The 13,216-nt window shown below is 57.6% G+C and overlaps 1 protein-coding gene across 7 annotated transcripts in view; it reads right to left on the bottom strand.

The window, feature by feature from the left end:
• The window catches only part of DOCK6 (dedicator of cytokinesis 6), a 43,861-nt gene extending 33,214 nt beyond the window's left edge, over positions 1-10,647 (bottom strand). For 6 of the 7 annotated variants that reach the window (XR_008297265.1, XM_053219880.1, XM_053219881.1 and 3 more), the window contains exons 1-6: positions 10,521-10,647; positions 3,084-3,171; positions 2,338-2,513; positions 2,009-2,077; positions 1,677-1,806; positions 333-545 (exon numbers count right to left, since the gene is read on the bottom strand). Coding sequence is in view for 6 of the 7 variants with exons in the window: in XM_053219880.1 (XP_053075855.1) it covers positions 333-545; positions 1,677-1,806; positions 2,009-2,077; positions 2,338-2,513; positions 3,084-3,171; positions 10,521-10,564 (720 nt within the window). In the remaining variant the exon portion in view is untranslated. Of the gene's footprint in view, positions 1-332; positions 546-1,676; positions 1,807-2,008; positions 2,078-2,210; positions 2,514-3,083; positions 3,172-10,520 lie in introns of those variants that run through there. The other variant, XM_053219885.1, reaches the window with a different exon arrangement.
• Between the last annotated feature and the right edge of the window lie 2,569 nt (positions 10,648-13,216).

The following is a 13,216-nucleotide window of genomic DNA, read 5'->3' as shown; positions in this document are numbered from 1 at the left end:
ATCATGACCCGAGCCCAAATCAAGAGTCAGACACTCAACGGACTGAGCCACCCGGGCACCCCAATTAGACTGTTTGACTAAAGAGAAGGCTATACAGCGGCATATATTAAGTATTGGTTGAATGAATATAGGAGTCTATGGTAGGTGCCCAATAAATGCTGGCTGGATAAATATAAGGGCATGTAGGAGGCATCCAATAAAAGGAACCGAATTTAAAAACACGGGGGTATACAGTAGGCAACCAGAGAACGTTGGTGGGATACCGACATACCACATAGGGTCAGTCGCATGGGTACTGGCCTCGGGGCCCGTGTGGGCCTGTGGGCACCCACCTCATCGGGTGCTGGGTAGAGGGCCAGCAGGGCGCGGGGCCGGTGCTGTCGCCGCAAGGCCTCGTTCCGCCGGTCCACATCTTCAGGGGCTGTGCGTTCCAGCAGCGAGGGCAGCAATGAGTCAGCTGCCAAGTTCCTCAGGTCGAAGATGCCAGAGGCCCCACTGCTTCGAGGGGTGTCATCCAGGGAGCCCGAGGAGTGCCGGGGGTCATCCTGCCAGGGGAGAACGCACAAGCACTGAGCGCCAGCTGGATGCACCTCCACCCCACTCAGAGGCATCCTCATGCCCAATCAACGGATGGGAAAGCTGAGGGTCATGGGGTGGGGTTACCACTACAAGGGTCACTGTGAGGCTTTGCTAAGCCTCTTTCTAGAACCTTCTGCCCCTCCTTTACCATTGTTGGAGGAGGCTACTCCTAAGCTTACTACTCATCTGGCCAATCAGAACACGACATCTGCCGGCCCCAGGGATTGGCAGCAAAGTAAGGCCATGTCTGGGTTGGGCCAATGAGAGCCTTCCGTGATGCTTTGCTCACTGTTGTCAGGGGAGGGAGAGGTCTTCCCATTGGAGCTGTCACTGGCTCAGGGCCCTGCCTCACCTCCTAGACTGGGTTGTGGTCAGAGCCAGACTACCCTGGTTCAAATTCCCACTCAGCTCTGTGACCCTGTGTCCCTGAACCCAACTCAAAGGCCCTCAGTTTCCCCACCTACATCTAAAACTAGTAACAATGGAAACGATAACAATAATTCTTGGTAGGATTATCGTTGGCATAAAGTAGGAGCCCAGTGAATATTGGTTGACAAAATTTCGGCTCAAGACCCACTAGGCATTCTCCTAATCACCGCGCTGTGCCTCGGTTTCTTCCTTTCTTTCTCTTTTTTTAAAAAAAATATTTATTTTTGAGAAAGAAACACAGAGCGTGAGCGAGAGAGGGGCAGAGAGAGGGAGACACAGAATCAGAAACAGGCTCCAGGCTCTGAGCTGTCAGCACAGGGCCCGACGCGGGGCTCGAACTCATGAACCACGAGATCACGACCTGAGCCGAAGTCGGACGCTTCACCGACCGAGCCACCCAGGCGCCCCTGGGCCTCGGTTTCTTATCGGCAAAACGGGTGTTGCCCTGCCTCACGGGATGAAAGATGAGGACCAGTAGAAAGTATTTAGTACACACTAAGCACTTAATAAATGTTTATAATTATTACCCTTAACTTTTAACCCACGGGCTGATACGTTTCCTTTTGGGGTCGAGACTGTTTGGGTCACTTCCCATCACATGGGACTGACAGCTGGGGCCTAGAGCTCACACACACCCCTAAGGTGACCCCTGCCCGGGGCTCCCTCACCGAGTCCTCTGGGCCGGACCTCTCATCCCCAGAAGTGTCCTGCTCAAAGACCTGGCGGGTGAGGCCCTTTTGCCGCTCTCGCTGCGTCTCTGTGGTGATGGGGCTGAACGCTGCACTCAGATGCTGGTACCTGAGAGGAGGTAGGGCTGGGTGGGTAGCAGGGAGGAGGGCACACCCACCCTGGAATACACCAGAGAAGATCACCGGAGAAGTCTGGCCGTCCTTGTGGGGACAGCGGCCAACAAACAGGAGGACTAGTCCAACCGGCTCTCCTGGGCTCAGACCGGGCCTCTTGCCCCTCTCCCCTGAGCTGCCCCCCAAGCCAGACCCACCTCCTGTGGGCGATGATCCAATCCTCCGTGTACATCTCCACCGCGGCCCTCACCTGGGCATCCAGCTTTCTGCACAAAATATGATCAGGGTAAACAGAGGCAGGGCACAGTGTTAATCCTTCCAGTGGCCTGAGGTGGGTCCTACCCCCCTGCCTGTTATAGAGAAGTGGAGACAGAAGCTCAGAGAGGGAGGGTACCTCACCCAAGGCCACACAGCCGAGCCAGGAGTTGAACTTGGGGCCATTGGAGCTGGACGGAAAGGGGGTGCTGATGAGGGGCATGGAGGCAGAACTGAGTTACAGACAAGGAGGGCCTGGCGCCGAACGCACCCATCCTCGGGGGTCCCGGGCTCCGTGGTCCGGCATTCCCGGGGCTGTAACAGCAGCTCGAGGTCATCAGCCGGAAACTCGGCCAGGTCCCGGAGGGGCCCGGGTTCGGCATCTGGAGGCCGGCTCAGGAGCACATCCTCGAAGTCCAGGGGCTCAATGACTTCAGTCAGTGGGACCTGGGTTGGAGCAGAGTGGCTGTGGCCCCCGCCCTGGGGGCTGAGAGTGGGGGTGAGCGTGGGCTTCGGCTCGGGTAAGAGGGCGGTGGGAGCCATAGAGAGTGTTGGAGCTGTGAGGAGCCAAGGAGGACAGTGACCTCAGACTCTCTACCCGCATCCCAGAGCGGCCTGCCCCGCCCCTCTTTCCAGGCAGGAAATCACACCCTGTGCCTGGAGGGGCAGGGCTCTGCTGGAAGGAAAGGCATGTGGGCTGCAGCAAAGAAAGACAATTCCTAAGGCTCCCTCCCTCTCCCAGCAGCTGGAAGTACCTCCCATCCCCCAACCCCCACCCGGTCTCCATCTGGGTGGTCCAGGCAGCAGGAGGTGGGGCGACCTCAGGGTGACCACCCACGGGGCTGCAGCGAGGGGACTACCCTCCGCACTCACAGAGAAAGAGAGTGGGGACAGTCCCTCCGGGCACCAGTGGGAGGGGCGGGTTGTGACCAAGGCCCGGCAGAGGGGATTCCCCACGTCCCCGCGCGCGTCGGCCAGAGAGCAGGGTCCTGGAGGGGTCACCTCCCAAACACGTACCCCCAGGGAGCCGCTGCTGCGTCTGCTGGAGTGGGGGGAGCCACTGCGCTCCCGGGACACCTGCTTCCGTACCTCCGCAGCCACCGTCCTGCGGGGACAGAAGGGTGCCACTGGGGACACGAACACTTGGGCAGTGGGGCCCGGAGAACTCCACTTCGGGCCAATAAATCCCTTCTCCGAGACGAAAATCCAGGCTGTGGAAGGGAAAAACCAGGCCCCGGACCAGGAGAATCTAGGCTTCAGAATCCACGGATCTCAGCCCAGAGGTCCCAGGACCACCCCCAAGCTGGGCCTGGGGCCCTCCCAACCCCCACTAAGCACAGATGGAAGGAATTGCTCCCGGCAGAGCATGAGGGTCACATATCCTTCTCTATCCCTGGCACCCACCAAGGGTCTAAGTCCTGGCTGGCCGGCTCCCTGGTCCCCAACCTCCGCTCCCTCATCTGGGGGACCCGCGTCCACCCTGCCTCCCATCCAGAATATGCGCCCCATCCCACCCTTGCTGTGGGGCTTTGGACAAGTTACTCCTGCCTCTGAGCCTCAGTTTATCCATCTGTACCTGAAGGGACCTGACAAGGCTGCTGTGCAGAGCTGAGCAGGGGGCTCGGCATTCAGGGGTCACTCTGTACCTCATTGTCAGGGAGTCGGACACAACGCTGAGCATGTGTCAAGAGGCCAGGAGGACCCGCAGGGCACACGCAGGAACCAAGGTCCGTGCGGTGGCCTTCTTGGGCCACCTGTATCTGTGCCGGCCTTCACAGGCAGGGAGGATAGGGTGAAGAGGGAAGACCCACGGGGGAGGGGGCCAGCACAGGAATCTGGGACTTGGTGGGGCCGGGGTCCCCCAGGCACTCAATTCCTTCAGCTGAGCTTAGAAGGAGGGGAAGGAGAGACAGCCACACAGTTATCTGTGGAAGAACATTCCAGGCAAAAGATACAGTAAGTACAAAGACTCTAAGGCTGGGCTGTGAGCTCCTAGACCCCTGGTCCCCCCGGGGTCACTATGAAGGCAGGACGAGGGCTACGTGTCCCCAGCAACAGCCCCGCATATAGTAGCTACTCAATAAATATTTTAAAACGTTAAGCTATGTATTTTTGAGAGACGGAGGGAGAGAGAGCACAAGGCGGGGAGCAGCAGAGAGGGGCACACAGAATCTGAAGTAGGCTCCAGGCTCCCAGGTGTCAACGCAGAGCCCAACACGGGGCTCAAACCCATGAACCGCGAGATCATAACCTGAGCCGAAGTCAGACGCCTAACTGGCTGAGCCACCCAGGTGCCCCTCAATAAATTTTTCTTGGTGAAATGAGTGAATCCCTCCCAATCTTCCCCCTGGTCCAACTTGACTGAACCCACTGTTAGAAGCCGCAGACATTTTAGCTGTGTGGCTTTGGGCTGGTGGACGCCCTTTCTGGGGCCTCAATCCCTCTTAAAATTGAGAAGGCAATTGCCTGGGTGTTTGGGCCTTACTCCCTTCTATTTTCCACTTTTCTGTGTGCCGGGGAGTTTTCCCAATAAAAAGTTATACCCCCAAAAAAGCACGATGCTGGGGCGCCTGGGTGCCTCAGTCCATTAAGTGTCCGACTTTGGCTCAGGTCACCATCTCACAGTTCGTGAGTTCGAGCCCCGCGTCAGGCTCTGTGCTGACAGCTCAGAGCCTGGAGCCTGCTTCAGATTCTGTGTCTCCCTCTCTCTCTGCCCCTCCCCTGCTCGCGCGCTCTCTCCCTCTCAAAAACAAATAAAATAAAAACATTTTTTAAAAATACAGAAATAAAAATTTTAAAAAAGCACTATGCCGATTGCCAACCTATGGCCCATGGGCCACCGATGAAATGGATGTGTGCAGTGGGGCTCAGGTAAGACAGGTGGGGGCGGGGGTCATCTGGAAGCCTCTGAATTCAAATCCGTGTAGGTCAAACAAACTTGACTGTGACCCTGATCCAACATGGGGGCCTCCAGCGGAGACCTCAGCCTCACTCCTCTGTCTCTGCGTTCTATTTATTTTCTTTGTTAATTGTCCCAGAGTCTTGCTTCTGCTGGTTGGGGTTTAGGGGGAGATGATGGAGGATCTTCTAGGAAATTCAAAGGTTGTGCAAAATGAGGTATGGGCCCTCAAGTTCCCAACGTTGGGGCTGCCTCTTCTGGAAGCCTGGGCACACAGGGTCTTGGGGGATGATTTATGAAAGACGCCAGACAGGGCACCGGTCTGTGCCCCGGTCCCAGATGTTCTACAGCTGTTACCCCAGAGCAGGGAGAGGGGAGGAAGGAGGGCGGGGCCACTTCATTTTGTCTTTGGCCATGGACAGATGTCCCCAGAGTGGAAAAAAGGCCAGGTCCTCAACACCATGGCCCAGGAGCCAGTTTCCCGTGTCACAGGGCTCTGCGCTTGGGAGCGGGGCAAGCATGGACGGGTGGCACCCCCTCTCTGGACCTCTGGGCTCAGGACAGTACCCACACCTTAATGAACTGTTCTGAGTGTAGTGCTTGGCACACAGTAAGTGCTCAATTAAGGCTTGCTGTAAGCATGTTGCCCCGAAAGGATCCCGAGAAACTGGAATCTCTGGACCTTCTTTTTATGCCAAAAGGGGGGGAGGCTCAGAGAGGGGTGGTAAGGCGCTCAGGGTCACACAGCAGGTGGCCAGGATTAAACCCCTGGGGGCCAGAGGGCAGAGTCTATGCCCTCCAGCATCTGCCATTCCACGTGGCCTGTGATGGGGAGCAGGGCTGAGAACAGGGGCTCAACCTGCCTCTTCGATGTCCACACTCGCCCCCCACAGTGGTCCCATCCAGCCTCCGGGTTTCAGCACCATCTAAACAATGACAATCCTCGAGTCCGTTCGGTGGGATACCTGCCTCCTTTGCATGCCCTCGCGGGGTCCTGCAGGCATGCGCCATCACCGTAACCCTGCCTTCCCAGCATCCTCCTGTCTCCCTAAGGGCAGCCCTGCCCTCTGGGGTGCTCAGGACCCGCACCTGGGAGGCACCCCCGATGCCCCTCTCTTTCTCATCCCCACATCAGATCTGCTTCAGACGCCCCCGTGGAGCACATTTTTAAAAAGGAGGCAAGACGTTGAGCTGACTGTGGTGGTTTTTCTCAGGAAGGGATTTCAGAATTGCAATGGCAAAAAATGTCAAGATCAGGCGGTGGGTTACAGCCGCCGGTGAGATAAATCCTCCAACGGGGAAAATCGACAACCCTATGTGACACTGTAGAGACGCTCACAGGGGAAAGGGTAAGCAGTGGCGTCACTGGGAAATTCAGGAGAGACAGTGGACCTCACCCCAGGGCTGGCCAGATTAACAGAAGTCTAGCCTCACCGGGGGGGAGGATAAAACCAGAACCAAGAATGGCATAAGCCTCTGACGTTACGTGTTCCCACCTGTGTAAAAAGTGAGAGAATAGGGGTGCCCGCGTGGCTCAGTGGGTTACGCATCCGACCCTTGATTTTGGCTCCGGTCGTGATCTCGAGGTTCGTGAGTTCAAGCCCCACGTCGGGTTCTGCACTGACAGTGCGGAGCCTGCTTGGGATTCCCTTTTTCTGCCCTTCCCCCGCTCTCTCTCTTTCTCAAAATAAACAAAACTTAAAAAAGAAAAAGACTTAACTTCTTTAAAAAAGAAAAGACTTTTTAAAAAACTTAAAAAAAAAAAAAAAGCAAGAGAAGAATATGAATCCGTATAAAACCCCAGTGATTCCTCCTTATACCCCACCCCTCGCCTTCCTGGACCGTCAGAACATTCTAAAGACAAAGAATCAGGGGCACCTGGGTGCCTCGGTCAGGTGGGCGCCCAACTTCACTCGGGTCATGATCTCACAGTTCGTGGGTTCGAGCCCCGCATCGGGCTCTGTGCTGACAGCTCGGAGCCTGGAGCCTGCTTCGGACTCTGTGTCTCCCTCTCCCTGCCCCTCCTCTGCTCACGCTCTGTCTCGCTCTCAAAAATAAATAAACATTAAATAAAGACAAAGAGTCTGCCTGCCCGTGAGGATATGAAGCCACAGGAACTCTCATCTGCTGCTGGGGGAGCCCCTTTGGAAAATTATCTGTAATTATCAAGCAAAGCTGAAGATCTGCCAATGCAGCCATTTCACTGAGGCGTAGACACTCAGGAGGAAACGCGTGGCTGAGAACGTGCCCGGCAGCCGAGGTCATGACAGTCCCCATGTTCCTCAACAGGACATGGAGAATACACTGGCTGGGAAATAGTATGCAGCGAAGAAAAAGGAGGGACCCGACTACAGGCTGAGGCCCAGATGAGCCCTCCTGCTTGACATTGTGTTGGGTGAGACTCACTCGGCACCCGGGACTCGATGTCCCGTGTGATCCCACTTGTGAGACATTCTAAACAGGCAAAGTCAACCCGTGCCAGGCAGGGAGCCAGCTCGGATCGCGAAAACCATAATGCAAATGAGGAAGGGGTGGGAGTCGCCATCAGCGTGGTAGGTCCCTGAGGGACACAACTGGGTGCAGATCAAGAGGGGCTGCTGGGTTGGGTGGCCCTTTAAGTAAACTACCCCCAGCGTGGGGCTTGACCCCATAATCCTGAGATCAAGAGTCCCATGCTCCACTGATGGAGACAAACAGGCGCCCCTCCCCCCCCCCCCGCCATTTATAAGTACTCTTTAAACTTTGCACTTTTCTAGATGCATGTCAAATGTCATGACTTTTTCTAAAGGTAAAAAAAAAAACCAATATATGCACGTGCTCACGTTTGTAGACATATTTGGGGACAGGGGTGGGAGGGAGCCATTTCCTTGAAATCCTAAAGACCCCTCTGGAATTTTCAACGCCTGTCTCATTGCCCTCCAACAAATCACTACTTCGAGAGTGACCTAACCGCCTTGAGTCCAGCCTGCAACAGTTAAACCCACGGGGAGCCCGGGTGGCTCAGTCGGTGGAGCATGATTTCAGCTCAGGTCACAATCCCAGGGTCGTGGGATCAAGCCCAACGACGGGCTCCGCACCGCGTTTGGGGCACCTCGGTGGCTTAGTTGGTTAAGCATGCAACTTCAGCCCAAGTCATGATCTCATGATTCATGGGTTTGAGCCCCGCATCCAGCTTTGCACTGACAGCACGGACCCCGCTTCAGATTTTGTCTCCCTCTCTCTCTGCCCCTCCCTCACTCGTGCTCTCTCTCAAAAACAAATATAAACGTTTTTGAAAAGTGTAAAAAAAAAAAAAAAAGATTCTCTCTCTCTCCCTCTTTCTCTGCCCCTTCCCCACTCGCTTGGGTGTGGGTATGCACTCCCTCTCTCAAAAATAAATATAATGAATTAATTGATCTTGAGGTCATGAGCTCACGGTTCGGGAGATCGAGCCCCACGTCGGGCTCTGTGCTGACAGCCGAGCCCCCTTATGATTCTTTCCCTCTCTCTCTCTCTCTCTCTCAAATTAAATACACTTTAATTAATTAATTAAAAAAAGAATACTAAAAAAAAAACTAGCTACACCTATGTCAACAGGCTCTGGTGACAATACAAGTGGCATTCCCGACGGGACCAGCATACAATAAATATATTGTAAGTGCCGGCCATTACCACCGTTCCATATCGTATTTTACTTTAAACAGTACAAGTGAAAAAACAAACAAGTTATATTGCGCGCAATAGCGTCTGTCCACGTTATTTACATGTATAAGAATTTATGGTTTTACGTTATCTCCCCAAACTCTTTTCTTTTAAGAATCTGTTCATTAGGAAACTGGGGGACTGTTTAATATTCGGGTTAACACGGCACTGCGGCGTGAATGACTGAATGAATGAACAGATGAAAAGAGGTCCAGGTCTGAGCAAGTGGACCCCGGTGTCCACTAGGCTGCAATGGAGACCCTGTCGGAGGATGACTGGAAGCCTTGAGCCATTTGCTTGCAGTTCCCTGGGGCCCCAGGATCATTCTCTGCTCTTCTTAGCCTGGGCCCTACAGTGTCCGTTCCCCAGGACTTCTCTCTCATTCACTTGAGTGGAAGCCCGGACCCAAGGACAGAGACTGCATGGCAAAGAAATGGGTTCGGAGATGCCAAAGGTCCAACACAGACAGACAATTCAGGAACATGAAGATAGCAGAACACAAAAATCGCCTGACCACTATGCTCCTGACACATGGCCACACCCTTCAGAACGCTTCGTGACTTCCACCCCGCTCAGGATACAAGTTAAAGTCTTCGCCACAATCCACGAGCTGCAAGATCTGTTCCCGCTGTCCCCTTCCTTACTCAGCTCCAGACTGGCTGCCCTCCTCAGATGATCTATAAATACACTATGCCTGCTCCTGCCTCCGGGCCTTTGCACTCGCTTTCTTGTGTTTGGATTGCATTTCCCCCACGTTTGGGCACAGCCGCCTCCCTCACCTTCAGATCTTTGCTCCAATGTTCCCTTATCACCCCAGCCTTCCTGACCCGCCTCCCAGGTCTAAAATGGCTCCCATCCTCTGCATCTCCTTTCCCTGCCTCGTGGGTCCCCACAGGGCTTGTCATTAACATACAATCTATTTTATTGTGCTACCCCTCCATCTATCCCACTGTATCTGCCCCCCAGGGTGGGACCTTTTCTTGTGTCTCCATCACGCCGGCTCTGGACCCACAGGGTGCCCTTTCACTTGGGCGTGGCCAAGACAGGTCCCCTGTGGAGAGGACCCGGGGCAGTCTCTGATCTCTGACTGGCTATGGAGGCAAAGAAGGGGAGCAGCTCTTCAGCCCCAGTCTGACCTCCCCCCTCGCAGGCTGAGTCTCTTACAATCTCCAGTGGCCACGGAAATGGATCCCCCAGCGCCTGGCGCCCGTCCCCTCCCCCGTCTGCCCACCAGCTGGTTCGGTCCCCAGCCCCCACTCCCTCCATTCAATCACCCATCCATTCCCAGCGCGTCCAGCCGGTGCTGGGAGAGCCTGAAGCAGAGCTGGGGGCGGGGGGACATCCACAGCTGTCCCCCGCTCCCCAGACAGCTGGGCACGGGACGCTGACAGTGGGAGAAGAGCACGGGAAACTTCCCGAGGGGCCTCCAAGGCCTCCAAAGAGCACCATCCCCGTTCCCAAACCCCGGCGCCCGGAGCATCCCCACCCCACGCCAGTCGCACGAGGGTGGGTCGCAAAGGTCCCTCCCGCTCCCACGCCCGGGGGCTCAGAGACCCGGGAAGGTCTAGACGGGGAGGGGCGCGGAGGGCTCCCGTGACACGCTTTCCCTGCGCCGCCTCCTCCAGGAAGGCCCCCCGGACACGCCCCCACGCGTCCCCCCCGGTTCCCAGGGCGGCCCTCGGCTCAGCCGCCATCGCAGCCGCAGCCCCGCCGCGGCCCCGGAGGGACCCCCGCCGCCCCCCTGCCGCCCCCCGCCCCGCCCCGTCCCCGGCCGGAGGGAGCGGGTCGGACTCGGCCAAGGCCGAAGGGGCTTGAATGGGGGGGCGCCGGGCCGGGGAGGGCGGGGCTCGGACACGTGCGGGCGGCCGAGCTACCTGTTGATCTTGTGCGCGAAGGCGCGGCGCTCGGCGGCCGCCATGGCGCCGCGCGCGTCCCGCCGCCGCCGCCACCGCCGCGCGCACCGTCCCCGCCGCCGCCGCCGCCGCCGCCGCCGCCGCCGCCGCCGCCTCCCGGTTCTGGGCTGCCCGGGCTGGGCGGGGCCGGGGCCGGAGGCGGGGCCCTTCCGGGTGTGCCGGGCGGCTCCGTGCTGCCCCTGCCGGCCGGAGGGGCGCCGGGGCCCCAGGCCGCCTCCGCGCCCTGGGGGCTGAGTTGGGGAAACTGAGGCTCTCAAGGGCGCAGGGAGGGAGAGACGCCGGGACCGAGGCGGGGGGTGTCGGACCCCGGGGGACGCTCTTTCTGCCCTCGGACTAATCACCGCGCTAATCCATAATAATAAGTACGATCTCGAGCATTTATTGAGCACAGCCCTGCAAGTCACAGGTGCAGGAGGAACTATGGTTTCCCCATTTTACAGATGGGCAAACTGAGGCACGGAGGTGTTCAGACGCTCGCCCAGGCCGGAGTGATCGCAGGGGTCTCCGAGGCCACTATGGGATGTGCCCTAGTCCAGGGTGACGGAAGCAGAGGGGTCCAGGGGGGCTCTGAGGGGCCCGAGGGAGCCAACCCAGGAGGCTGGCCCGGCCCGGCTGCTTCTACTGGAAAGAGGATGTGGGGATGTCTTGGTTTACTTGTGGTCTCAAATCTCTCCCGAGGTCCCTCTCCCAGCCCCAGTGCAGCAGTCTTAGAGAATTCTCCAGCCCCCGCTCATCCTCCGGATGTGCCAACCCCTCGCTCGCCACCACGCCCCCGAGCCTTTGCACTGGCAGGTTCTTCCTCCTGATGGCCTTTCCAGCCCTGATCAGAAAATGTCCCAGGCAGAATTGGGGGCTGAATAATACGAGAGCACGACTCTACCTCTTCCCGTGTGCTGCCCCTCTTCCCGTGTATGGGTGTCAGCACTATCCTCCCTCTTACACACGAGGAAACTGAGGCCCAGGGAAGCAGAGGGACTTGCCCTAACTAGGCAAGTGGACCGCCGTCAGATCCTGAGCCCAGAGGAGGGAGGCTTGGATCGTGGGGGAACCCTCATACCCTGCCACTCAGCCCCAAGCTCAAGGGGGCACAGCTGGGCTGCTCCCAGCCTGGCGTGTGACATGTGTGTCTGTCAGCAGCCCACGCGCTTGCCTGAGTGGTCCGGCCACTTTGACCTGGGAGCTGCCGGGTGTAACCCCGCCCATCACTCTCTGCCACGCCCCACCCCGTGTCACCCTCACCCCAACCATCAGCCTCCTGGGCTAAAGTCCCTGCCTCGCCTTTGGGCTTCTGGGAGCCAGGCTGGGCAAGAAACATGGAGACGAGCAAAGATTGGTGGATTTCTCCCCCTTTCCAGCCCCGGCCCCCTCATACCTGGTCTCCTGGCTCCTGCCCTCACCCCTCGAAGTCAGGCCTCCCTTCAGGGTCCAGAAGGAGCCTGGGAACACCAGAGTCAGATTGGGTCCCTCCTCCGCTTAGAATTGTCAAAGTCCTTCCCAAGGCCCAGGAGAGGCCGTGCGTGCGTGACCCGCCCTTGTCACCTCCCCCACTACAGCTGCCCACCCCCTCAACGCCCTCTGAACACTAGAGCACAGCTCCAACTTTGCACATGCCGTTCCCCTTCCCGCGTAGGGGTGCCATCACCACCCCACTCTTACAGATGAGAAAACTGAGGCCCAGAGCAGCAGGGCGACTTGCCCAGTTTCACCCGGTGAGTCAGCGTCAGATCTGTGATTCCAGATTTGTCACCCAGGGAGCCCGCCCCGGGGAAATGTTTGTTTCTAAATAACCGACAGAGTCCCGGCCCCGGGCCAGGCTGTGGGACCCGGGGTAAATCTCTCAACCTCTCTGAACCTCCATTTCCTCATCTGCCCCATGAGGGCTTGCGGCCCAGCACAGCATGAGGCACAGACATCGGGAGCTCAGAGCTCCAGGCCCTTGGGGGAGCTGATGCCACACGGGAGCCGGTGGGGACTATGAACCCAGCGATTCTAAGCCCTGTCTGAGTCAAGAGGCTGCTTCAAAGACCCTTCCAAGTAAAGGCCATGCCCCAGCTAGCTGTCCCCCTGGAGCCTGCTGCCCCACTGGTGCCTACCAGACCTGATTGGCGGAGCAGTTCCTCTCCAGGGTATGCCAGGCCTGACTCAGCCAGGCGGGGCTAGGGTGACCCAGGCAGCTGCTCAAACAGAGGCCAAGCTTGATGGGGACTTTGGCCTCCTCTGGCTGCAGTGAGCAACAGTCTGTAGGATATGGGGGGAAGCACCTGTGTACCTGGGAGGAGGGACAGCACGGGTCCAGGTGGGAGACGGCTGGGCTGCAGACAGGTGGTCGAACCTCCGTGCCAGTGAGGGAGCAGAGCTGAAGATCATCTCTCTTCACGCCGATGCCCCCTGCTGTTCCCACCACCTAGAATGCTGTTCCACTCACTCCTTGTCCGCTTGACCCCTTCTTCATCCCTTCAGTCTCAGCTTGGACATCTCTGCCTCCTACAGCTGCTTGTGCATCCCCAATCACACCGTGTCTAAGTGGCCGGCCATTCGTCTCCAGGAGGTCCCCACCCCCAGGCACATCGCTGGTGCAATGTGAATATCTCTTTCTAGCCTCTTTCTCCTCCATTCCCCTGACGTGCTGCTCGGTGTTTGTTCCAGGACGTCACTGT

This window comes from Acinonyx jubatus, chromosome A2 (assembly GCF_027475565.1).
Source record: "Acinonyx jubatus isolate Ajub_Pintada_27869175 chromosome A2, VMU_Ajub_asm_v1.0, whole genome shotgun sequence".
In the NCBI taxonomy this organism is placed as follows: Eukaryota; Metazoa; Chordata; class Mammalia; order Carnivora; family Felidae; genus Acinonyx; species Acinonyx jubatus.
The sequence above is the reverse complement of the archived record's forward strand: the minus strand, read 5'-3'. Positions and strand labels throughout refer to the sequence as shown.